General features: G+C 49.4%; 1 protein-coding gene across 2 annotated transcripts in view; it reads left to right on the top strand.

Annotated features, from left to right (window-relative positions):
* Nucleotides 1–26,081, top strand: part of FGF18 (fibroblast growth factor 18) — a 74,113-nt gene that overhangs the window by 43,336 nt on the left and 4,696 nt on the right. For both annotated transcript variants that reach the window (XM_057379754.1, XM_057379755.1), the window contains one exon: nt 11,363–11,469. In XM_057379754.1, coding sequence (XP_057235737.1) covers nt 11,363–11,469 — 107 coding nt within the window. The remainder of the gene's footprint in view (nt 1–11,362; nt 11,470–26,081) is intronic.

Raw genomic sequence — 26,081 nt, 5'->3', positions numbered from 1 at the left:
AGATTTGTTAATTWATAAGCAGAAAGTTTTGCCAGAGCCCCGAGCAGCAGATGATGGATCAGCTGAGCATGTTGATGGGAGGACAGGTCCTCGCAGGGAAAGCRGCAATGTGCTGTGTTACCCTGCTGCAGTGGCTTCCTTAGGGTGAGCAGCAGAACATTGTGATGATGGGTCAGAAATATGACAATTTCTTGTTAATGATCAACATCAAAAAACTAAGAACATGTAGAAAAGCAAGGGTATCCTTGTATTTTAAGYGCCTGTAATCTGTTTCTCAGAGCTGGGTACCAGAATATCCCTTTGATTCTCAAAGGCAATTGCACCTCTTAATTAGCYGGAGAAAAAAATTCCCACAGCCTGAGATCTTGCTATATAAATTATAATTAACCCCTTGGCACTGGAAGTTGAGATTTCCTGCCCCCGAGCATAAATGCAAAACGCATTAGCAGCACTTGACGTCAGGCACGGTGCCCGGCGCGGCGCAGGGGTCAGGCTGCTCCCCCGAAACACCGAACAGTGCAGCGGGGAAGGGCACGGAGCTGCTCCCCCGAAACACCGAACAGTGCAGCGGGGAAGGGCACGGAGCCGCCGAGAGGCCGGGGGAGCGCGAAAAACACCATCGCAGGGTGTCTGACCCGCTCTCTTTTCAGAGCTGCAAACGTCCCAACAGGAAGGACAACAGAGAAAAAAAAAAATCAAACGCAGCTCCGGGGAAGGGCTGGGAGCGAGGAGAGGGAGTGGATTTGCGAGGCGACACGGCCGGGTGCCCCGCCGTGAGAGCGGCGCTGGCGCTGCCGCCCCACACACCTCCAGCCCRGCCTTTGTCTGGTGCCAGACACACTTGGCTGTGCCTGTTGTGTGCCGGGCCGGGCCACCCACTGCTGTCATTCACCAGCATCCTGCTTTTTTGTCTCCTTTTCATCGCGCCTGCTGGGGGATGAGCGTTAACTCCTCACACCGGAGGTGACCTGCGGTGCAGCGCAGGTTGGGCAGCTGGCGGCAGGGAGGTGACAGTGTGGCTGGGGCTGGGGGTGCACCCGGGGCGCTTCCCTGCCCGCTGCCCTCATCCACACCGTGCCCTCAAAGAGAGCCAGGCCTGCCGGGCACGTGGAACGCAGCTCCATGGAATCACAGAACTGTTCGGTTTGGAAGGGACGTTAGAGATCAGGTAGCGCCCCACCATGAGCTTGCACTGGAACTTCTTARTCCATGTTAGCTGGTTCCTTTGCCCTTTGGGGGTCCTGGATGGAGAAGTGGCTCCGTTTGGGCAGAGGCCAGGCTATCCAGCCCGTGGAGAAGGCGTTGTCTCTTGTCCCACAGCCGTGGTGTGCCCTCAGGCTGCTCTGTGCCAGTGGCTCTGGCCGTGAGTGTCCCTGCAGTGGTTGCTGAGCTCAGGTGGCGGCAGCAAACGTGGGGTGACTCGGCAGGGCCCGAAGGTGGCTCCATCCTCCTATGSCAAAGGTGGGGCCCTGCTCCTTGGGCTTGGCACAGATGAGGCCAGCAGGGCTGTCTGAATATATGTCAGGTCTGTGTAGGGGTAGGGATGGGGAATTCCCTGTCCTCTCCAAAGGTTGTGGAGGGACATAAAAGGAGCAGAGTGAAAAGGTGTGCTTGGGGGGAGARGGGATGTGCTCACTGGTGTGAGGTAGCTGGTGTTGGGAGGAGGTTTTGTACTTTGGGTTCTGTCCTTTATCTGTATGTCTGCAGMTTTTAAGGGTGAATTATGTGCTGATTACACAACTGAGCAAAGAGTCCTCCAAGCTCAGTGAGCTCTGTCAATCGAGTTTGGATGAGTGTGGGCTGGGCACGAACTGCAGAGATGTCCCCTGCCAGTGTGGCAGCCACTGCCTCAAGGGATCTTTTGCCATATGGGTCCTCAGGGCCATCCCTTCAGGGTTGGGGGAGGAGAGCAGGATGCTCCAGCACAGCGAGGACAGAAAGAGTGGAAAAAAAATTGGATGGAAACATGGGGCTGACTTTGAGCTTTAAAGGTGGCCTGAGTCTCTAGAAAAACTGAGATAAACAGCAAATTATATAATATAATACAATACAGGTTTTATGCTGCCAGCGCTGCTTCTTTAAACTCAGAATGCCCCAAAAAATAAGCTATTGGACATGTTACCTCTTTCTTTGCTGCTCTTGTTTATAATGCCACAGATGAGGACTGGCTTAGCTCTGTACTTGATTTACTTTTTATACAAGATTTAACATGGGATCTGCTTTTCTTAATCCAAACACTTATGGTTTGAATGCAGAATTATAGTTGAGATTTTTAAAGTACCTTTATTAAAACGTAAAACTAATTTTACAGTTCTGACAGGTCTTATTTAAATACTCAGTGCCAGATGCCTTTTGTCCCAAATGACTCCGGGAAAGAAAGAAAAAAAGACTTTTAAAACTTCTCATACAATTAAAATGCAGTAAAAGGGAAGTATATAGTCTTACATATGCTGAGGACTAGGGGTAACAGTTTAAGAGAAGTCCCATGATAAAAGTTTCCAAAAATAAATATGTGAAACCAAAGGTGCTAAAGGGAGAGTTAATGTGATACCTTATTTGTGTTGGTTGTTGCATTATTTCTGCTGCTCCTGCCCTGATARTGGTTGTAAGGATTGTGCTGTGTCTGTAGGGAGAAACCTCTGAAGGGACAGASGACTTTCCTCCAAGGTCCTTCCTCTGAGGCACTCTCCAGGGTGTAGCTGGTTCCAGATTGTGTCCCCAGCTGCTGTAGTTCAGTTCTTGTCCACGTCTTTTAACCCTTACCCCAAAATAGTCACTGTCTCTCATATCCTCTTACCCTAGAGTGATGATTTTCTGTACTTAATTTAATAATGCAATCTTTTATTTGGCAAAAGGGAGCTTCGGCAGCACAAGCACTAAGAACTCAGGTATCTTTCAAATTGTGTTTGTGACCATTTCTAAGAGCAAATCCTGCTTAAAATCTTAAAACAGAGGAATTTTCCCCATGTGCCAGAACATTTTCTTCTGGTAGGTTGTGCTGCTGCTTCTGCTTCTCTGGGTTCCAGAGCCACAAGAATCCCACTGAAAACACCAGAGCATCCTGCAACTTTATTTTCAGCATATTTTTCACTTGCTGGAAGAAGGGAAGSTTACAATGAGTCCCTTTGAGAAAATGCATAAACACACTTATATTCTGATCCATAAAATTAATTATCCTAATTTCAGCTTTTAGTGGTGGAGAACAAGAACCCTGCTTGGTAGAACTGAACATCTTTGTATATTAGGCACACCTGATAATCTTAATTCAGACCACACTGCAAATGCTTTGCACATTTCTCCCGATTGGCCCCATTTTGGAGCACTCACAAACACAACAGTGGAACCTGAATGGGCTGACTTATGGAGTATGTGAAACCATCCCGATGTTGGTAYATGGGAGAGATTTATGTGTTTGGGACTCCTTGGTAAGAGGAGATGGTGGTGCTGGCAGCACACCTACTTGATCCCCAAGGATGAGCAGTCAGCCAGCAGCTTGCCCRAGGGAGCTGGGCTGGTTCTGCAGGGTCCCTGTGCTCTGTGCTCYGGGGTACAAACAGAGCAGCTCTGCARAGAYGAGGRAGTGCACAGGGTGACCAGGCTTGTYATCCTCTCCTTATTGTTRTTTTTGTGTACATCAGTGTTTTTCTTGGGTTCAGCTGAGACTGGGAACAAGAGAGTCAAAATAACTTCATCAGGGTTTGTTCTTGCAGTAATTCTAACCCTCTGCGGGTACGGGGAAGGTTCGCACTCTTTCCAGACCCGAGACACTCCGGCACTTTGGATGTGTTTCAGCGAGGAGCTCAGGGTCAGGTTCTGAGGTCGTTGTCTGTTGGGCTCGACTGTGTCAGTAGGAGTTTATTCAAATGAGAATGATCAAAGAATGATCAGGGTTTGGCCCTTGATTTTTCATCTTAGGTGCTTTTCCAAGCATAACAGTTCTTTTAACCTTTTTTAGGCTCATCGTTCAGTAATTCCAGACTTGGAGCCTGACAGCTTGTCAAGCAGTTTTCCTGCCTCTGTAGAAATACTGTCCATTTGAGCTGTGTTTGGAGGCAGCAAGACACCCTGGTGAGATRGAGGAATTTCTGTGCTAACATTTTGAACATTTCTCTTTCCAGGCTTATTTCTTAGTCATGGTGAGTTGCAGGTGGCAAAGTTCAGGGCAGAATTTGTTCACTGCTGTCCTCGCCCAAGTGTTTTTAAAGCACACGACCTACTCACCTCCACTTTTACCGAATCTGCTCTAGATAAGCTCATTCACCATCATTGAAGCAACTGCCAAAATTCTTTTTGTGTCTCTTACGGTGAATAATGTGTAAAACATCTGCAAGAGGTCAAGTCTGATTTCCCACTGCTTAATCCTGTTTCCTAAGATGTACCAAGGGTACAAATGGCTCCATGTTAGAATGACAGTGTTTTGCATTCATTTTTCCTATGGGTAAATGATGACCAACCTCTGGGTGGTGCAGGCTTGGGCCAGTAATGTGGTACTTATAGCTCAGATGGAGTTTTGTGTGTGTATGTTTGTTTTCTTTTGTTTTGCACATAATTACAGATTCATGGATTTACTGAAGTTTTATTTAAGTTGGACAAAACCCCTCTTAGACCTACCTTGGTATTTATTCGGGTCTGACTCTGGTCTTACATCTGCTGAACTATCAAACAATTTTCTTATGTAATATCTAATTATCTAATAAAAGTTCTTAAATTAGGACATTTTCCTGTAAGCTTCTCCCAAGATGTGGTGAGTAAGCTTGTATGGACTATGTTTGGAAGCTTTGTCATCTTATAGGAGCCTGGGCAGTTTGGGGAAGAGGGTTTCTATGTTTTAGAACCTCCTTTTTACTTTGATAGTTCAATTCTGTCATAAACAACACATCTCTACAGGGTGGGGAGATGGAATCTGCCCGAGATGGTCCCTGAGGTGCTTGGGGAACACCAGCAGCTCAGCATTGCACCCTGAGTATGTTTTGTTAGTCACTGCTGAACTGGTAGGGAAACGTTTTGTGTGGTCATTCCTACAGATAAAACCTGTGGACAGGACTTAGAGCAACRTGATGCAGTGGAAGGTGWCCCTGCCCAYGGGGACTGGGACTGGCTGAGCTTGAAAATCCCTTCCAGCCCAACCATTCGTGATTTCCTGTTTCTGTGAATGGTGTGTCAGGCTCAAAGAGTGGAGAATGATATTAAATAGTGGAGAGGGATATTAAATAGTAGAGACGGATATTAAATGGTAGCGAGTGGTATTTTATGGCCTGGCCATCCTGGGCTGTGCCCCTGGCGGGGTTAACTGCACACAGTGTGTCACCCTGCACAGCTGGCCTGGGCTGGGCACTCAGGCTGTGTGCTTGGCATTGACGTGGAGATTCCTGCAAGCCTTGGCCCTGCGTGCTGCAGACATGCCCAGGGAGTGCCAGGGGCTGGCTCAGTGTGCTGGACATGGGACAGAACCCTCCTTGCTGTCAGCTGATGGTTTGGGGGGGGAGCACCTGAAAGCATCACCAGAGGCTGAAGCTCTCATCAGCCTCTGCAGGGATGGAACCCCAAGTGAGGTTTTGAGAGTGCCCCAGGAAGGGGAAGTTTGGCCCCTGTGCTGGGGTCCTGCATCTTTCCCATCCCACTGACCCTGGGGGGTGCAGGTGGGCAGTGGGCAGCGGCCAGCCCTCGATGGGGGAAGCTGTGACCAAAGCCGTGTCCAAAGCTGTGCTCCCCGGCGTTCCACCCTGCAGTGCTGACAGAGGCGGGACCCTGAAGCAACCGAGGGTCTTTATCAGCACTCGAGGGACTTCCGATGTGTGCCAAGTTCTTTGTGTGGAAGTGTTTACAGGATCAGGTTGCTGCAGTGTAAGTGCCTTTGAGGTCTTTGCTGCATTATAGATTTTCTTCTGATGTCTCCCATGCAAATATTTAACCTGTCTGGTTCCTGGGAGCTACCGAGGCTGTTCTGTGGGTGTCAGGTTGTGTCTGMAGCTTGTGCTTTGTTCACACAGAGCCCTCGGTCCATGATGGGGCAGGAAAACATGCCCCGGAGGCTGGATACTCAGTGGATGTGTGGATGCTCCGAGGGGCTTACACACCCCGAAAAGCCTTTGTCCCCAGGTGCAACAGTTAAGGGGCTGACCGAGTGAAATATGCAGTGTTTGAAAGAAATCCTCATTTGGAGTAGCAGCATCTTTAAACACCCAGATCAGGACTGGAAGCTGCTCCCTGGGCACTACTGGCACTGACACCGAGYGCTTCCCTGACTCCTGCAAAGTGGTGGCTTAAACCAGAAAATATCTGGAGCCTGGGTACTAGAGCTGCTCTTACCCTTCCTCCTCTGGAACATCCCTTTGAACAATGTGATGAGCATTTGCTGTGCCCAGGACAGACAGGGTGAACCCAGTGCCGTGGTGTGTGGGCCAGAGCTCTGCCCTCCTCAGCACCATCCTCATCGATTGGGGTGGTTACTCCTGATTTGCACCTGAACTTTTGAGAAGAGAGCTGGGCTCTGTGGATTATAGCAATTCAATACCATATGGTTTGCAGGACTCTGCAAGTGTGCAGACAAAACTTAGGGATGCAGCCTAGATTCCCTCACTGGTCCACAGCCTGCAGGCTTCATTAGACCTTCTAGACTTTACCTAATTTTGGCGTTATTCCYTCATCGTTACATCATGGCTGTGGAGACTGGGTCATTTTCTCCTATGTTGTGGTTGTGGAAGGGATTCACGTGCTTTTGGTGGGGGCAGGCAGCGTTTGAATAGGTTTCAACTATTTTAAGCGCCGCTGCCTGTGCTGGAGTCTCAGGAGGAGATCCAGACTCACCAGAGAGTGGATTTTACTGTCCCATCAGATGTGATGTATGGGAAAGTTCACAGCAGCAGGGTACAAACTGGGACAGCTGCTCGGTGTCCCCGGTGCTCTGCCCCCAGCCTCGGTGGCTCAGCCCATCCTTCCTCTTCATTCACTGCAAGTGGGTCTGAGTCCAGCAATGGTTTTGCTCACTTTGTTTCAGGRAAAGAAGTGCAACAAAAGCAACAAAACCTTGGTCCCCTCTGAGAGTCTTTTCCCCCGGAATTCTCTGGTAGCTGGTGCTGCATGGTGCCTGTGGGCAGTGTAAGCAGCTGGGGTTCCTTCTCTCTGTGGCACCTTTTGCAGGGGTTTTACCTGCCAAAAAAAGAACGAACCCCAAACCAGTGGATAGATTTGAAGTATCCAGACCTTCTGCACCTTTCTTGTGTTTTCCCCTTTCTCTCTTTCTTTATCAGGAGCTGAGTATTTTGTGATAGGTACTTGTAAACCTTACACTTCTCAGGTGCCCTATTTCTCCTCTTTCYCTGTGCTTTTCTGGCTCCTGTCCTCCCACTCCCAAGAAAAATCTGAAAGATAATTTGGCATATTTTCTGCCACCTTCACATATCTCCCTGCCTTCATGTTTTCTTAGCTGGTAGATAGCTTTTCAACATATATATATGTAATCCTTTTCACSTAGACTTGTGAGGAATTCCAGTCTCTTCCAGTGGGAGTTTTCAGGAAGGTTTAGATTAAATGGGCCAATAAGGTAAAAACATGATGTAGCAGGAGGTCTCACCCTCGAAAGACATATTTTTTTTATTCCCCTGGAAAATATATCAGAATATCTAGCTGTCAAAGAATTTAAACAATAACACCTGATCTGAAGACTGGAGTACCAGGCCTTTGAAAAAATACAGATTGTAATCTCTGTGTGTCATATCCAGGGACAGATGGAGCGGGAAGTCAGGTGTGCTGAGCAGCAGAATGTTGTGGGGATGCTGCTCTGGTGTGGTGGGACTCATTTCACCTGAGCTCTCCCTGGAAATTCTCTTGGATTTTCCCTGTGGCCATGGCTCATTTGTCACAGGACTGGCATGCCAGGTCCAGTTTGAATTAATGTCCAATGTGTTGGTGGTGGCTGAGCTTTTCAGTTGCTGTGTGTGAGTGGGGTGGGGRACAGCAGCAGCCCCTCGTGCTGGGTCAGCCCCTATCCCCCAGGAGCTCTCTTTGCAGTGTTCAGGGCCAGGATTCATCAGTTTGTTGTTTAAGGTTCCTGTCCCTGCTCCTGAGAGAATTTGGGGGATGCCCATTGCACAAAGAAGCACCAGCTGTCAGGGATGCTGCAGACTGGACCAGCTGGATTATAACCCACCCCAAAGCAACACTGGTCTCTCTTGTAGAAAAGGTGGTCAGAGATCCYTAGAAATTAGATGATGTTTCTAATGTCTTGAGGCTCAGATTTTTCACAAGGGGGAACCTCTGTGAGGCCTTGGCCTGTCCTAGGGCAGCTSAGGACCAGGCAGCCTCTGCTGAACCTCCTTCCCTCGGCTCCCACTCCTGGTTACTGGGCACAGGATGATCCCTGGGSGTTTGGGCTGTCTCCTAGGGCTCTGGGAGGGATGCTGGTGTGTTTACAGCACAAATGTCTCACTGGATGCCTGCTTTTCCTCTGCTGCTCAGACTGTGCTACAGCACTTGCCTGGGAGGGATCTCAGCACTTCTGTAACCTTTGCGGCCCGCAGGAAAGGTGACTTCCATTTAGTTTTAAATTATGACATTATTTTATTAGATCTTTAAACTTTATTTAAATTTTTTATTTAAAAAGGGGGAGGAAGGTATCATATTTTAATTAGTAGTGGTGCCAGAGGAGTCCTAGATTAATTATTTGAAATCACTCCATCCAGATGGTTTTAATTTTCACAGCAGGGAACCGGCATCTTTTTAAGGTGATATTTTTCAAATTAAAATCAGCTTGGATATTACTCATACTGGCTGCAGAGTGAGGGGGTAGGGAACACGAGCCAGCGTGCCCYGTGTTTGTCCATCTGAGCACGGGCTGCCAGCAGGGACCAGCGCCAGASGGTTGTGAGTGGCTGTCCCATGGGACCACAGCTCAGGGCTCTCGTGCTGGAGGGTTTTGTTGGTGTTAGCTCCTACTTGGGCTGGCCAGTACTGGTACCTGATGTTCAGAGTTGTCCTCAGCAGCTTCAGGTGCAGCACTGAGGCTGGAATGGACAGAGTTAGGGTTGGGGAAGCTGTGGTGTCCTGTTCTCCCCTGTGTGGAGTCCTCATTGACCCTTGTGCTGGGTGGCCCTGCAGCAGTTTTGGTGCCTGGGTGGTTTGGCTGCTGTGGATCTGTGGGCAGCTCCGTGGGGCTCTGTTTGCCATGGCTCTGGGRCCAGGCTTTGCTGGCCCCATAACCTTTTCCTCATGTGCTGGCTGCTGGTGTCCCTGTCTGGGGCTGACTGTCAGCCCTCTGCTCATGGGAGCTCTTTCAAAATCACCCTTTAAAGGCAGACAGTCCCATCTCTGCTATTCCCATCTCTGTTCATGCTGATTTGCACCTGAGCAGCTGTCCCTGACCTTCCTGGAGCAGTGGGCACTCACTGAGTCCACACCACACTGGTCAGCCTGCCCTTGAGGAGTTGTCCCTGGCCCTGTGCCTTCAACCACCTCCTGGCTTGGCTCACCTTGATATCYTTACTTTGATGGGTTATTTCTGGCTCATGGGCCTTCTCACAGAAGTGGTCACAGGTTTGATCCCACCTTGGCAGGTGAGGGACAAAGTGGGCAGCACGCCATGGTTGCTTCAGGCTGCTCTCCATCCCAGGTACCCAAACCCAGGAAGTGTTTCTGAAAATCTTCCATAAATATCTGTGTCTGTGCATGATTRCAAGTAATATTCTGCTGCAATACAGACATTATCCCACTTGCTGTCAGAAAGTAGTTATAATTTAAATATCCCCTGTGATACCAGGCTTAACAAATAGATCTAAATAAATGTAAGCACCTAGTAACTGGAAACCCCTGAACTTACAGATGTGACTGAGGTGCAAGGGGAAAACTGTTTAGGGCCCTTGTGAGTTAAAGGTTTGTGATATTTGCACTGCTGCAGAAGCCAAAAGCTGACTTTACAAGTGGGAAAAATATTAATGTGTTTAAATGAAACAAACTCCTATTTCTATCCCCATGGTAAATCCTTACAATGAAGATATTTGCTCTTAAARGGCTTTAAAGTTTGAAATATGAATGCCAAAAAGAATGTGACTTTTTGCAGCACAGATCAAACATTCTCCAGAGTTTGGCAAAAGCTGTATTTCTACGGTGAGCCTCAGAGCTTATAAGTGTGAGTATTTCCAGAGCAGGACTGTGGAGCTGCACTTGCTGACACACACATTCTTGCATTGTGTTTCAACTATGTCTCCTTTCTCCCCCTCCACATCGGGGATGGATCTGAACCAAAATGTCCAGGCTGCCTGTTCCTGCCTCTCCAGGGAAATTCCTGGAATCTGAATCTTGAGCATGACTGGAATTTGTTTACATTAGAGATGGAATAAAAGGCTGAATTTTTGTATGTCTAGGTTTTTGAGATGATGATGATGATGGCATGCTGCTCATCTGGGTGGCAGCCTGGCCCCTTGTGCAGGTACAGCTGTGTCAGGGCAGGGGTTTGGTGATGTAGCAGGAATCTGTCCTCTGCCCTGGCTTCTGGGGATGCTGCAAACCAGCTCTGGCATCAATAAACCTGCAAGACAACTGAGATTGGCCTCATTTCTCCCAGCTAGAGCCAGAGACCTAGAAAGCAATTCATGTCCCTCTGGAAACACAGCTAGGCACGGAGGACATCTCCAGGATGGGTGTGCATCAGACAGAACCAGCAGTGCCGAATTTCCCCCTGCTAGCTGTTGTGGTGACCTTCAGGAGATGTCTGTGATGTTTTGCACCACGAGTGTGTGGCTGAACCCCTTCTGTGCAGTGTTTCAGGGCTGCTGGCTGTGGAGAAAGGRTTTTCTTTCTTGTCGTGCTAATCTTTCATCTTCATGAGAATAAAATCTGTGTTCTTACCTTCCAAAAACCTTCCTGCAGTGTGAAAGTGAGCATTGTCATGGGAACAGGCTGCCCAGGGCAGTGGTGGCATCACCATCCCTGGAGCTGTTTAAAAGGCACGTAGATGTGACACTTGGGGACATGRGTGTAGTGGTGGCCACAGCAGTGCTGGGGGAGCAATTGGACTTGATGATCTGAGAGGTTTTTGCCAACATAAGCAATTCTCTGGTGCATAAGCAATTCTCAATTGGCATTGAGCTAATGGTGCTGATGAGGTGGTGGGGCTGGTGTGGACAGACAGACCCCCACACGTGTGTTGGCCAATTCTGTGCTAAACCAGCCCCAGATGGGGAGTGTGTGTGCAGCAGTGAGCGGAGAGGTGCCAATCCTGCACCTGCACCAAGCCGTGGGGGTCCCTGGGGCTGTCCCTGTGCAGAGCACCCTGGCGTGGGGTGGTGCAGCAGCACCCAGGGGACCTTTGCACCCTGTGACTTCATGGGACCACACTGGTAAATGCTTTTCTTTCTTCCTTTCCAAGCCCAGCTTCTAGTGGAAACAGACACTTTTGGCAGTCAAGTCCGGATCAAAGGGAAGGAGACAGATTTCTACCTTTGCATGAACAGGAAAGGCAAGCTAGTGGGGAAGGTAAGTGTTTCCTATTGTTTCATTTGTAACCCGAGTGTTACCTTTAGCAGCCTCCTCGAGGCTGTAATGATGTGTTCAAGCTTCTCCTGTCAGCCTCAAATGAGAAGCAGGACGGGGGATGTGGGGTTTGCGGGGCAGCTCAGGCTGCCCCAAGCGCTCTGCCGAGTGCCTCCCCTGCTGTAAAATGAGCCCTGCAGCCTCCCTGGGCTCTCCGGTGGTGCTGCAGGTGTGGATGGGGCCGTGACTCACACGAGATGCCATGTCAGCATCCCAGAGCCATGGCCACCTCCACRATACCTTTCTTACCTGATCTTTCTTTGGGGAGATGTTCAAATATGAATTTCCCCCAAGTTCCTTTTTGGGAGAAATTGAACCTGGAAGGGCAATCAGAGCACTGTGCTGGTGGTTCCTTCTGGGGCGTGTGGGGCACATCCTGCCAGGCTCCTTCCTGCCAGTCACGAGCCAGGGAATGGCCAGGGCTGCAATCCCAGTGCTGTGCTGGACTCCTGCTTTCAGCACCACAGGAACATTTTGCTTCGGATCCCCCCCACAATGGAATCATGTAACAAATTACAGCATGTTCACCCCTCCAGCTTAACTTCTTGGCTGAAGCAGTATTTGTTGTGTATTCACTTGTTTTTGTAATTCACACAGTTCTGCTGTATTGTTGGCCAATCTGGAGGCTTGCTAGCCAGAGGCTCGTGCAAAGCTGAAGTACCACCAAAAAATAAATGTCAAATAAAATATTCCAGCCTTCAAACCCCTGCTGCCCTTTGTACCACCAAGAATTCAAATCTAGCATCTTTGTGGCCATGAAAAGGGAAACTGAGTTTTATTTTTAGTCGAGACAGTGAAAGCCTTGCTCCCAAAAAGAAACCAGAAACCAAATAGCTCTGATGAAAAATGATTTACTATTGTGGTCCCAGGAATGACACCTGAGGGACACCGACTTCCCTGGAGTATCCCTCCCTCCTCCCRCCTGTGTTCCTTGGGGAGCAGATGCTCTGTCAGGACTAAGCCCAGTTTGCTTGCTGCCAGCCAGGAGCCTGTGGCTGAGCTGCTTTGGAGCTGCCTGGCGAGGCAGAAGGTGTCCAGGGCACTGCTGAAAAACAGTGAGAAAATGAAATTGGTCCTCTGGGAGGGCTGGAGCAAAGCAGCCAATTCTCTCTGCTTCCTGCACTTGTGTTGCCACACTGCATAAGACCCCATAGTTTGGTCTTGGACAGGGCAATTAACAGTTTTACCTGGATTTAGACCACGTTGGATGCTTTCAAAGGTTGCATTGGACACAAACCTGCCTATGATTTTTTTGTGCCYTAATTTTCCATCCTTTAAATGTGATCATAGCATTTTTCCCTGAAATGTTACAAGGATAATTTCATTAATATTTATGAGGTGCTGATACCAGTCATGGAGACCTTAGAAGTRCTCAGATGGGATAAAATGAGCACARAATCTTAGCTTTTCCTTCAACAGATCTTGYCCCAGGTGGATCAGTGGTGACCCTCAGGGCAGCACTGTGTGTGCAGGAGCCTTCTGGCAGTGTCAGCATCTGTTTTTCCATGCATACACTGTGTTTGTATGCACAATGTATTTAAGACTCAACCCTTGATTCTGCTCAGTGCACACTGAGGCAGGACAGTTCTTYAGCTTCTCACCTTTTGGGCAGCATGAACCTGTTTTTGTCCTCCTGATGTACTTTCCAATAGTGTTAAGCTGGTAAATATTTTGTTACAGAGAATAAAGGAGTCTGTTCTTGTACACACCATTGCCTTCCCACCCCAAGCTGGTGCTGAGTCCCCAAAGCAGCTGAGCTGGGCTAGGGCAGCACGGCCCTTGGAAGGAAAATGTTCCAGACATGTTGCCCACATTAACAGCTTCTCAAGAGCGAAAAAARAAAACAATAGCATGTCTTCTTGATACCAAAGAGTGTGGTTTTAATTAGTGTCATAGTTCCAGCTCTCTTTGTGGCAAGAGTTTGAGGGAATGCTTTTTAGCCTGAATGCTCTAAACAGCTAGTAAACCCCAAGGAAAATATGAGATAAAAGTTGTGCCTGGGCTTATACAAATATTTGAGTTGGGTCTGGGGTGGAGGGTAACCAAGCCCATGGAGTGATTGTTTCACGGTCATCCTGGTATGTTCGTTTGGCAAGAGAGGAGCTGTGGGACCAGCCCGGCCTTTTCCTCTGCTCGTTTCCTATTGCCTTACACTGCATAACCCCTTACATGACTAGTACATGCCATCTGGCTTTGTTCTCCTCCTCACTCAGCAGTTTTGGATCCCCCCACTTGAAACCTGCTTTGAATTTAGTCCCTTTTTGTGTCCCATAATCACCTATCAAGTGTACCACAGTCAGGAGCAGGTTGTTGTTGTTCTCAGCTGGAGCCGGTGATCAGCACAAGAGCTCCAGAGATGGACAAGGCTTCTCCCCACCTTGGAGCTGGCTGTGTGGCAGGGAAGCAGATTAACCCCCTGGGGGTAAGAAGAGCAGCCTTTGTGTCTTTATTTATTTATGCTGAATTGCAGCTCCACCAGTGTTTCCCAGCGGAGCCATGTGATGGAGCTGCTGAGGAGCCCCAAACCCCACGGGCTTTGCCTCGCTTGGGTGTTGCTGTGAGTGTGTTCGGGGCCAGCAGTGGCCAAAGGGCTTGGGGATACTTTGGGCAGAGCCTGACTCCTTTGTAACAGCAGCTGCTGAGGTCACTGACACTCTGTGTGCTGGTTTGGAAAACTGCAGACAGGGAAGGTGTTGTACAGGGGTGACTTTTCTGTTAAAGCGAAACAGCACCTGGGGAAAACATATTAGGTTGTGTTTTTGTGGATTCTTGTTGTTGTGTTGAAAAAGGCTCAAGAAACATATAATGTTAATTTATTTTACTTCTGCCCATATAWTTCTTTGCCCATGGGTTTTTGGTGCTACATAAAAACTGCAGATCCTGAGTTTTCTGGTTTTCCTGAAGTTTTCTGTGGAGCTGTGAATTCTATTATAAAATCACAGAATGGCTTGGGTTGAAATGGACCTTAAAGTTCATCTCACCCCAACCCTGCCATGGACAGGGACACTTCCCACTGTCCCAGGGTGCTCCAAGCCCCATCTGACCCAATCTTGGACACTTCCAGGGATGGGGCAGCCACAGCTTCTCTGGATAACCTGTGCCACTGCCCTCAAAGTAAAGAATTTCATCCTTATAGCTGGTACAAATTTACCTTCTTTTAGTTGAAGCCATTACTTCTTGTCCTATTGCAAAAAATCCTGATAAAAGGTTKGTCCCCATCTCTCTTTTAAGTCCTGAAAGGCTGCAATAAGTTCTTCCTAGAGCCCTCTCTTCTCCAGGCTTTATGGTGGAATCATACTGCAAGGAGAGATTAAAATATGAAAATTCAGAACAAGAATGCCAGCTGCTTTTCTAAGGAACTTTTTTTGTCTTTTTTTTGTCTTTTTTTTTAAATTATTAATCCTGTTTATTTATGTCAGGCTCCTTATAAACATGGGGGAAGAGGACTCTGAAAGGTCCAGTTCTGAGGAGAGGCGTGATGTGCTTTGTCCACTTGTGACAAGGCACAAGGTGACAACTCACCCAGAACACAAGGACTCTGAATATTGGTAGTAATTCAGTGTGAGGGGCAAAGAGGAGCTGATGGTCTCTTTGGAGGAGCTCTTGAGTTTCTGACTGGCTCTCCTGGGGTGCCATTCTGTGGTTTTCCTCTATGCCTCGACTTCTCTTATCTTGTGCGCTGAGATAAGGCCATGAGTGAAGTGGAGGCTCCGTGTTTGCTGAAAGCTGGCTCAGGAAGGTCTTTGAAGTCTGCCAGGATGAGGAATCAACCTGGGCTGAGCCTGAGGTGGSTCCTGAGCCTGGCTCCAGCTGCTCTGGTTGAGCCTGTCCCTACAGCAAACCCAGGCTCTCTGGGACTGGGATGCTGCAGGGATTGCCTTTCCCTGCCCTGTGCCAAAGCCCTCCTGTCAGGAGGCATTTGCAGTCAGAGCTCTCTGTGGAGCCTGAACCATCACATGAGGGTGGCTGCTGCATGAGAAGAGCAGGGTATCCACTGACCCCTGGCACTGTCCCTATGGAATTAATTCCCTGTGKCTCTCAGATGTCCACCTGAGGGATGAGGCAGTCTGGTCAGTGCTGGTGCTCAGGCTGTGGCAGGGATCCATCCATGGGGAGGGGATTTCACACTCCCACCTGAGAGCAGAGAGGAGAGAACAGGCCTGCTGTTCCCTGCTGACCAGGGCAGGGGAGAGTGGACCTTGGCTTTCTGCAGAACTGCCAGTGGGAGGTGAGGGGGCCATTGCAGGGCATGACAAGGGAGACAGAGTTCTCAGAGCAGGATGTAAAAGCAGGGGAGGCCAGTAATGGCTGGAAGGAATCCAGATTTGAGAAGAATGAGGAAAGAGGTAAGCACATATTTTATTTGATCCAGAAGTGTCTTCAGAAGATGCTCCAGCCAATCCTACTAATGGCTTTAGATGGATTACATCCTTCCCACACCCAGCAGCAGTGTTGTTCCCTGTTCACTTTGAGAACAGCTCTGTCTCTCAATGTGTTAAGTGACTCCTTGAGATCTTTCAGGATGGAGAAGCAATTGTTGGTGCTGGAGTCCATCTCCTGCATGTGGGATGGGGCTCAGGATGCAGGGGGAGTTGGGGCAGCATGGCCTGTTGGGTGCTGAGCTCCTGTGCCATGCTGCTCCACTTGGTGTGGCTGTGGTCTGGACAGTGAACCCTGCAGGAAACCTCTGCTCTGCTGTACACGTGGGTGAGTCCTTCCTCTGAGGCAGGGTGTGGCTGTGCAGAAAATTCCAGAAAGAGGAGTGATAGAAGGGAATCTATCACAGATAACCCCTGCCAGCTCACAGGAAGTGAGAGCACTGCAGCTGCCTCCTGAGAGAAGTCCCTGCTCATGGCATCAGCTCTGCTCCTCCTAAGAACTGAAGCCTGAGAATATGTGATCCTATAAAACAGGTGACTTCCCACCAAGTCCACATGCTGAATTGCACCATTTTGGGTTTTCTTTCAAAGCTCCTCAGTGTCCTGGTGTCCACACACTTTCAAAATCATTGTAGTATAGGGGCATTATTTTTGTAAGAGCGTTTTAATAAGTTTGGGTTTATTTCTCCATTCTCTGAGCTGAATGTGAGCATTGAAGAAAAGCTGTTTGGTGAAGGGTAGGAAGCCATGGGTGGCTGGGTGATTGAGGCAGAGCTCCAGACTGGTGACAATAATTTGGGTGCTCCTGGGAACATCTCCCCTGGCACCACGTCTGTGGCACTGGAGCCCTCGCAGCACTCAATGAGAAGCGCTGAGCTTTGGTCCCCAAGCACCGAGCAGCTCCTGAGGAAAAGCTGGGCTGGCCAAAGTGTGGCTGTACCAGGGTCATGTCCTTGGCACAGGAGGCATCAGGTGGCATGGCTCTGTTGGCCACCAGTGCCTCTCCCCAGCCCTCACCAGCATCACTGTGCTGATGCCACTCACAGCACAGACCTGCCTCTCAGACACTGCATTTTTCTGGTGTGGTAACTGCTTCCCAAGCCAATATATTTCTTAATGTTACCAGAAAGTTGCTAATACCATATGGCAAGGCTCTCTGTATTTTTGCAGGACAACAAACAAATTGTTGCTAGATGCCAGACTGCTCTGGCAGAGCTTTATCACTGATGCCTGCCAGCAGTAGCCTTTAGGGGATAGTAATAGTTTGGGGTTGTTTACATTACAGCTTTAAAATAGGGGTTTTCTTGAAGCATGTGTGTGTTTAGTCAGGAAAGTTGGTTAAAAAAACTCTGACAGCATCATCTAAGAGTGATGATGCCCACTGTGGCCTGTGAATGTGCTCTTGGCCTCTGGAGCTCCTCTGGCCCCACAGGAGAAGGAGCTGCTGTGTCATAGGAGCCACCCTTTATAGGACAAGGATCCTTACCTGGGTGGGTGATTCTCCAAAGCCCTATTGCTGTACCTGGAGCAGCTTTCTCATCAGCTGGCTTTGGCTGAGAGTGARGTTAAGCTTTCTTGAAAAGCTGATGTTGAGAAACTGCTGGTGGGGCAGCAGGGCCAGGGGACTCAGGCAAGGACACCCAGGGTGAGCTCTGAGCCTGATGCCCTTCACATGCCCCAGTCCTGCGTGGCATTTGGGTGCCAGGGTTCCTGTGCCAGCTCTGTCCCGGCAGCCTGGTGTGCTGCAAAGCTGCTGGGAGGTGTGTGGAGAGGACAGGGACACCCGGGGGCTGCAGCCTGAAACTCTGATGCAGTAGATGAGGTGTTTGCCCTCCTCAGCTTGTGTGTTTGAAACCACACCTAACTGCATCTTGGACTTGGGGCAGAACTCTGAGTTTCACTGGGGTTTGATGCTTATCCAGAATTTTTCCAGGAGTTGCACAGTATTCAGGTTGCTTGAAAGGGACTCGTAAAACCTAACAATTTCTGGGGCTGGATGCTGAATTTGCAACATAAACATGAGCAKGGTTGGCAGGATGTCAGGTTTAATAGCACACATCTCGTGGATCTCTCTGTGACATGTTCAGCCATAAACTATTCCAGCTTGGCATCTCATGCGAAAGCAAAACCTGACATGGGTTTTGCTGGATCTCCTTTAGAACTCCAGTCTGGGTCTTTGCTCACCTGTGAGCTTGTTTTAGTTTAAGGCATGTAAATAAATGCATGCAGTGGACCCTGAAGCCAAGCAGCCTTGGTCCTTGTTGTATTTTGGACAGGGAGACCTGATCCAGACCTGCTCTCAAGTGTCCAAAAATCTGGAATCATGGCCTGCAGGATTGCAAAGGTCTTGAAATCAATGAGATGGCAAAACCACTCTTACTTTGGTTGGGCCATAAGAATCTGCATTCACCTGATCAAGCTTTGTTCCTGCAACATGTGGAAAAAGTTTGAATTATTTTTCTGAAAATTTAGAAGCTGAGATTCTCATGAAATTAAAAGTAGAAGCTAAATYACTGTCCTCCATTCTGAGACCCCAGAGAACATGGAAAAGCTGGAGAGGAGCTGCGAGAAGGGACCTGGGGGTCTTGGTCCATGGCCAATTGTCTGAGCCAGTAGTGCCCTGGAGCCAGGAGGGACATCCCTGTCCTGGAGCCACCAGTCCCAACATCAGCCAGGGAGGAATTCTCCCACTCTGCTCTGCGCCTGGGGGGTGGGGGGCCTCACCTCCAATCCTGGGGCACTTCTGGGCAGCAAAACGTAAGAAAGACATGAAGCCTTTGGAGAGCATCCAGAGGACAGATATGAGAAAGAGGGTGGATCTGGCTGTGAGGAGCAGCTGAGGGCTTGTTTTGTTCAGCTGGGGCAGAGGAGACTGAGGGGAGACCTCATTGTGGTCATCAGCATCCTCCAGGGTGAGTGGAGGGACAGCTCTGGGGTCTCTTCACTTTTGTGACCAGGGGCAGGACTTGTGGTACTGGCTGAAGCTGGGCCAGGCCAGGCTCAGGCTGGAGAGCAGGGAAAGGTTCTTCTGTGCCCAGAGGGTGCTGGCACTGCCCAGGCTCCCCAGGGAATGGTCCCGGCCCCGAGGCTGCCAGAGCTCCAGGAGAGTTTGGACAGCGCTGCCAGGGATGCACAGAGGGGGATTGTTGGGGTGTCTGGGGAGGGACAGGGGCTGGATTGGATGATCCCTGTGGGTCCCTCCCTGCTCAGCACAGTCCATGATTCCATGACTATGACTCTTTGGACAGCATGGAAGTTCAGCCTTCCACAACTCTTCCTTTCCCATTACTGGGCAACCTAAAGCATTGCATCCAAGCTTCTGGGGATGCTGATGGAATTTGTGTCATTTGGTTCATTTGTTGCAGTTTCAAATATTTACAGTGCTGAAATGTGTCAGAGCAGCCCCCCAAGGAGGGCCTGTTGGGTGTTGTGGACATTGTGGAAGGGATGTTGTTATCACACATCTCACAATGATTTGTTGTGTCACTTCTTGGTGGGTTTCATGTGCTCAGGGCTGGCCAAACCATGTCCTGCGCCTTCCCCAGGGGCTGTGGTGGTGCTGCCTGGTGCTGCAGGCACAGGGAGGAGGTGTCAGAGCCTCAGGGGGTATGGCTGTGCTGCGTTTACACACCTGACAAGCAGGAGCTGCACAGCTTTTGAGGAATCCTGGCTCCGGATGGCACAACCATGTAATGATTCCCAAGAAGCCAGTTGTGGCTGAGCCCAGTGAAATGACTTTCCAGAGTTTATTTTACTGAGGCTGCTGTAGCCCAGAAGTGGATGGGCTCTGATGCTGCAGTGGTCCTTTGCAGTAGTAGGAGTTTGTGTGAGCTCACTGGACCTTGGCAGCATCAGTATTTGCTGTGAGCAGCGTGCCTTGTCCTGGCTCTGTATTCATCATTTTTTGTTTATAGGAGTTTCTGTGGACATGGGAAGGAGMGGGGGAAATGGTGAGACTGTGGGGAATGAGTTCCTTGGAAGGAAGTTGGCTGGAAGTTGCAGGTGACTGATGTTGGTGTTGTGGGGAGAGCAGAGGTTTTTTTGGGGAGCTCCTTGTGCAGAATGTGAGAGCATTTTAGAGGGTGCTGATGAACACTGAATGGCTGCAAGTCTTGGAAAGGAGCAGTGAGAGATGTTTTGGGGAGAATGGGGGTGGCTGGGGAATGCTYGCAGTGCTTGAGCTCACATGGCACAGGATGCTGAGGAGCTGGGATGAACTCGCCTATAAACGAGCCCTGTGCTTCACACGTGGCTGAGCCTGCAGCAGCTCCTGCCTGAGCTGGGGCATGCACGAGGCTTGGCCAGAACCCCAAGGGCTGCCCGAGCCAGTGGCTGTGGTGCTCATGGCTGGGTGGGMAGAGAGGCTTATGCACCACAGAGCATTTGCCAGAGCCTTCCCTTGGCTGGCCCATGGTTTGTGCTGTTGGTACATTTGATCTGCRTGCTCTGATGAGCTGATGTCACGGAATTCATAAATGGACCACATCAGGTCTGGCTGTGCCCGTGGAGCACTGCTGGGGCTGGCTTTGTACTTGGCTGCTTGGCCAGTCAGAGCCCTGACAATGCTGGCTGGACACCCCCTAACATCTTGTGAGAGTGAAGAAATATTTAAGGTCAGTGCTGGGTGCTGCCTTCAGTTCTTGCAGGCTTCTGAGCACCCCGGGGGAGGCTGATAGCAAGGACTAAGCAAGGAAGGGAGGTTTAGCTTTAACCACATGGTGCATGGAGGAGCTGCATGCCATGGGCTGTGAATCCTGTGGGCAGGGGTTCCTTGGGTGGTGATGGGAGCATTTGACACAGAACCGATTCTTTAAACATCATTTCATGGGCCAAGCCAGTGGTCAAGAGGCCCTTGTAGTCACCTTTCACCTTTTAGCSATGTGTGAACATCTCCAATCAATTTAATCTTCTCAGCACAGCCATCATTCTCTAAGTGTTTGCTCTGAAATAAAGCAAATGGTTATTTTATTTTTAAAAAAAATCCTTCATGGTATTATTTTCATGATAAAGACCCATAGTTGCTCTGCTGGGAATGTGAGTGTTGTGTGTCCAGGCTGTGTCTGGTCACCAGAGAGCAATGGAACAAGTTCACAGGTTTGTTGTGACTCCTCTTTAGGAAATGTCATGTTTCCTTTGGATATTCCTRAGGAGCACCAGTTCTCTCTAAAACTGAGCTTTGAAGACTCAAGGTTAACTTGCAGMCCAAGCTTGTAAGTTTGACCTCTGAATCTTTTCCTTATCTCATGGCTGGAAGCTATCTATCCCCTTCCATGGAAGAAGTACCATCTTCTTGAAAGCTGTGTGATAACTTAATTTGATCCTTGCTGTGTTCAGGAAGCAAGTGTCACCATAAAGCTTTTGACATCCTGTCCCCTGTGTTTTGTGGTGGCTGCAGCTGTGTGCTCCCGTTGGAATATTTCCGTTCCCTAAGGTTTAATTTTAATTAAAATTATTGATGAGGATCCCTGGTCATGCCGTGTTTTGTCTGGGTGGAGAGGATGTGCTGCTGAATGCGTCTTGTGCTGACAATTATCAAGTTGGATTTAATTGCCTTCCTCAGAGCATTTCATCTCCTAGGTACCATTTTTTGCTGTTGAGCATCTCTAAGATGAGGGGGATRTTTCTTCTGAGCATTACTGACCAAATACACTGATGGATTGAACTGTGAGAAGGAGCAAAGCAGTGCAGCCTCATCTTCCTCAAGGGACTACAGCTGAGATCATTGAGGGGACTCCTGCTCTTCAAGGACTGTTCCTGCTTGGCTCGCAGTTCARTTTTGGGGAGGAGGTGAGAAAATAGAGCCTGTTTTTGCAGTGGAGAATAAAACCTGTGCTACGACAGTAGCAAAACAGAGTGTATTTGATATGGCAGTTACAAAACTATTTKAAGGTCAAAGAAAAGTAGATCTTGCTTAAAACCATTTTTGTTGTTGAGATTCTCTTATACTGTCTTTTGGATGCCTGAATATATGAGGTTTTCCTAAGGGAGGACAAGTCTCAAGGCTTGCATTTGTTGCATATGGATGGAAGTTGGTCACTCACAGGCTGGAACAAATTTGGATGATCATTTTTTATGGATGACACTTGATTTGATCATGGATTTCTCTCTTTTCTTACTAATATAACTTGACATGAAGAGAACTAATGCCATCCTGCATACAAGCAATGACCTTTCTTGGTTCTAAATTTCCCCAGTTTAAGCTTGTCCCAGGAAAAGTGGTGTCACTATTGGAATTTTGGCTGGATGAGATTGTATTTGTTTGAAATGATTATGTACTTTTTGTTTGAAATGATAACTTACAATGCTTGTTAAATGTGAATAAATCTGGGAGCGACCCAGAACCTGCTATGAGGTCAGTAACTGTTCCAGTCCTGTTATCCTGCTCCACTCATCATCCACACCTGATGTTTTAAACAATTTTTTAAGAAAAAAATTCCTAAGTGGCACAACTCTCTATATCATAGAATCACTGAGGTTGGAAAAGCCCTTCAAGCTCATCGAGTCCAACCTGTGCCTGATCCTTACCTTGTCCCCAGCCCAGAGCACCAAGTGCCACCTCCAGGTGTTCCTTGGGCACCTCCAGGGGTGGGGACTCCAAACCTCCCTGGGCAGTGCATTCCCATGTTTAACAAATTCCTCCTTATGTCCAGYCTGAACCTCCCCCAAGCCTGAGTCTCTGTCCTCTCGTCCTGTCGCTTGTTCCCGGGAGAAGAGTCTGATCCCACTTTGCCACAATTATATATCAAATTTAGGCCTATGTGAAATATGCTGCTGCTCTYAGATGGCTTTTATGGAAAGCTCAGGACTGGCCTGTGGAGGTTGGAAATRTCTGCTGGAAAAGAGCTCCGTGCAAACCCCAGCAGAGCATTTCACCAGCAGGTTGTACCTTGTACAGATGGGTAAAAACACCTTCCCAGCCCTTGACATAGGCAGCSCCTCCCAGATTACCTGTAACTGGATCTGGTGGGTGCAGTTAATGGGAGATGCCGTAGATCTGCTCAGATATCACATCTAAAACCTGCCTGGGGTTTCACATCTCCTGAAGCRCAGTAACTTCCTGCTCCAGGAAACCTGAAGTTTTGACTTAAGTTTCCTAAATTTCCCCTTGCTTTAATGAAGTTCATTAAAAAAGTAGTTGCTGTTTCTCTTCATTAACAGTAAGGATATACAGCTTTCTGAGATGCCCTTAGGAATGTCTATCAGCCCAGTGTGCATYTTTCCTGGTGTGCCCCGATTGTGGCCGTGGCCACCCAGCTGCTCTGCTGGCAGAAGCCATGGTGGTGACGGAAAGAGCAGCTTAGGAGGCATGTCCTGCTGTAACCTCAGTTTTGCCTGCTTCAGCCCTTCAGACTCCTTTCTTCTGGTTCTTCTGTTTATCCTGTGACAGAAAGCTCTCCCAGGGCAATGTGAGGGTTACTGAACTTTGAACTGCCTGGCACAGGGCAATGTGAGTCTTACTGAACTTAGGTAGAAAAGTGGAATTTTGGAATGAAACATAGAAGAAAAGGAAAATTTTAAAATGTTCTCGTCCTTCCTTGGTTCCTGCTGCTCGTGTCTGGCACAGACAGGCACAGGGCTCTGCCAAGCCTTGGTGTCCTGCCCCACACATGCAAGACCRTGCCCTTTTCCGCCTGTTTTTGGGAAGGGTGGGATGTTCCCAGTGCGTGGGAGCAGCTGGGGGCAAACATGGGCAGTGCTGTTTTGAAACGGGGCCTCTGGATGGAGATGTGCCCTCTGCAGAGCATCTCCTCGGCGCGGTTTTGTGTTACTTCCCTGCCTCGTGAATGCACTCAGATGTCCTGTATACGTAATTAACCTCTCCGCTGTGCTGGCAGGCACTTTTATTGAACTGCCCATCATGACTCCTGAGTATTTTCCTCGGAGGATTGTGCAGGTTCAGAGGGCAGAGAGCTGGAGGAAACACGCATGAGGCTGAGTGACTCTTGGCAGTTATGGACGCGGCTTCCCTGATTTACAGCCTGCTCTAGGAGCAGGAATGTGCATTTGGGTCAAGAGGTGTCTGTGTGGTCAGGATGCCTTGTCATAAATCCAGGGTGCTGAGCATCAGGATGGTCAGATCTGTCCCGATAGTGCCCACAAAGTGCACGGGGATGGCTGAGCACTGAGGGTGGTGTGGGGAGCAGGTCCTGCCCACGCCAGCACTGCGCGCTCTGGCAGCTGCTGTGCTCAGCTCCTCATGGTGCGTTTCCAAGGTGAGTTGTGTCAAGGGTGAGAGGGGGCAGTGCTAAAAGCTGTGACATTCACACAGCTCCTGTATTGCCTCCTTCCACTCAGGATTTTCCAGGCCACGTGGAGCATTGCCCGTCTGACTTTGAGCTGAGCTTGTGCAAAACTGCAGAGAAGAAACTTCCTGGAAGCCACAYGTCACCAGGCACGGTCTGGGTGACCGGCTCTGGGGCTTTCAGGGATTGTCAGTGGGGCTGGGGACAGCAGCCCTTGGTCCTCAGCTGGGCACGCTTCAGGAGCAGCTCACGGGCACTGCTGAGCCATGCTCCTCCTGAAAATCCAACACTTCCCTGTTGTCACCACTGTGAAATTTAGGAATCACCAGGCAGGATTTGTTCAGTATAATGCACTGGGTGAACCTAATAGTGTCAAGTGTTTGAGGGAGATTTTCAGCAGCCCTTTGAAATGACTGCTGAACTCAGCGGGTGTGCCTCACCCCTGGGCTGGCATGAAATCCAGCACAGTGGGGTGCCACTGCTTGGGAATCCCTCTGTCTGTCTGTCTGTCTGTGGAGGGGGTGGGAAGGATGGGTGCAGGAAGGGTCTACTGTCAGCAGTTTTCCTTGTAAAAGCCTCGGTGCATGCACYCCTTGGAAACATTTTGCTTGAGTGGTGCTTTTTTTTTGCTTGAGTGGTGGTCCAGGTTTTTTAAGAGATAGGGGCTTGCTTCCCTGGTAGAGGTGGATGCTCTCAGCTGTATGGAGGGCTGGTATCACCACAGCTGGACTTGGAGCCTGGGGCCTGAGCTGGTAGAAAGGCGATAATTAGACAGAGACTCATCTCCCTCTCACTTCAAATGCTGAGGCTCATCGTGCCCTGTGCCAAGCYGGCATTTCTGGGCTGTCACAGATGYGTTTGGTGGGRTTTGGGGTTTGTTATTATCTGCAGCACATCACCAGTCACTTACCCAGAGAGCTCGTGATTGCAGCAGTGCTTGAGCACGGGAAGTGTTTTAACCTAAGCTTATCTAACAGCAGCTTAATTTGTGCCCTGATTCTTGCAAACAGAGAAACTTTCCAGTCCTGGAGGCTTCTGTCCCCACTCCACGGTGTTACCCATGCTGCTTACCCCAGCTCATTGTTGCTGGAAAAGCCGAGGGAAATTTGGATTTGCTGGTGCCCACTGAGCTGTATTTGTGAAGCATAAATGAGAAAACCTGGCCTCCCTGCGCCATAAAGAGCTACTCAGGTGGCTTAGCGTGGCAGGCTGCTGGGGGAAGGCGGAGGCGGCTGCTGCACCTGCTCATGCTTTGGCTCGGGCTGGTGGCACAGAGGCTCTTGCGAATTCCCCCTGAGCAGCAAGCTGTTCATGGCAGGAATGCCTCGCTCCGAGGAGCACTCCTGCTACGACAACAAAGAGCCCTTTGATCCTTTCCATTTGGAGAACTTAAAACGAGAAAGCCAAACTACAATAAGACCAAGTTGGGTCATAAAAAGGAGAGCAGGAGCACCAAAGCGCTCCAGAGTGTAATTGTAGAAGCAGCAAATGCTTTGGCACTTAATTCTGCTTTAGTGTCAGTTCAACATGTTTCACATTTGAGACTGGAGAGCCCCTCGCCAAATGCTCTGCACAAACAATGCGGGGCTGCTCCTCGGCGAGCTCTCCTGCTCTGCTCTGCTGCCTCAGCTGCACACGGGGCAGAGCTGGTCTGTGGGGCAGAACCTCTCSAGATGCCCTCCACTAGAGGGGGAGCCTTGGGTGGGGGCTTCTGGTCTAACCCTGCTCTACAAAAACCCTGCGAGCGCTCAGGTCCCTGCCTGGGCACGGGGCAGGCACTCGCTGCTGCTGGAGCCGCTCCTCAGCCCTCATTCCCAGAGATGCTCGGCTGGAGCCAGTACTTGGTGCTGCGCGGAGGAGCCTTCCCTTCCCTTCCCTTCCCTTCCCTTCCCTTCCCTTCCCTTCCCTTCCCTTCCCTTCCCTTCCCTTCCCT

Source organism: Malurus melanocephalus, unplaced genomic scaffold, assembly GCF_030028575.1.
Source record: "Malurus melanocephalus ecotype Western Australia unplaced genomic scaffold, MMel_1.1 scaffold_420, whole genome shotgun sequence".
Lineage (NCBI taxonomy): Eukaryota > Metazoa > Chordata > Aves > Passeriformes > Maluridae > Malurus > Malurus melanocephalus.
Note: the sequence above shows the minus strand (reverse complement) of the source record. Positions and strands in the feature narration are given on the sequence as shown.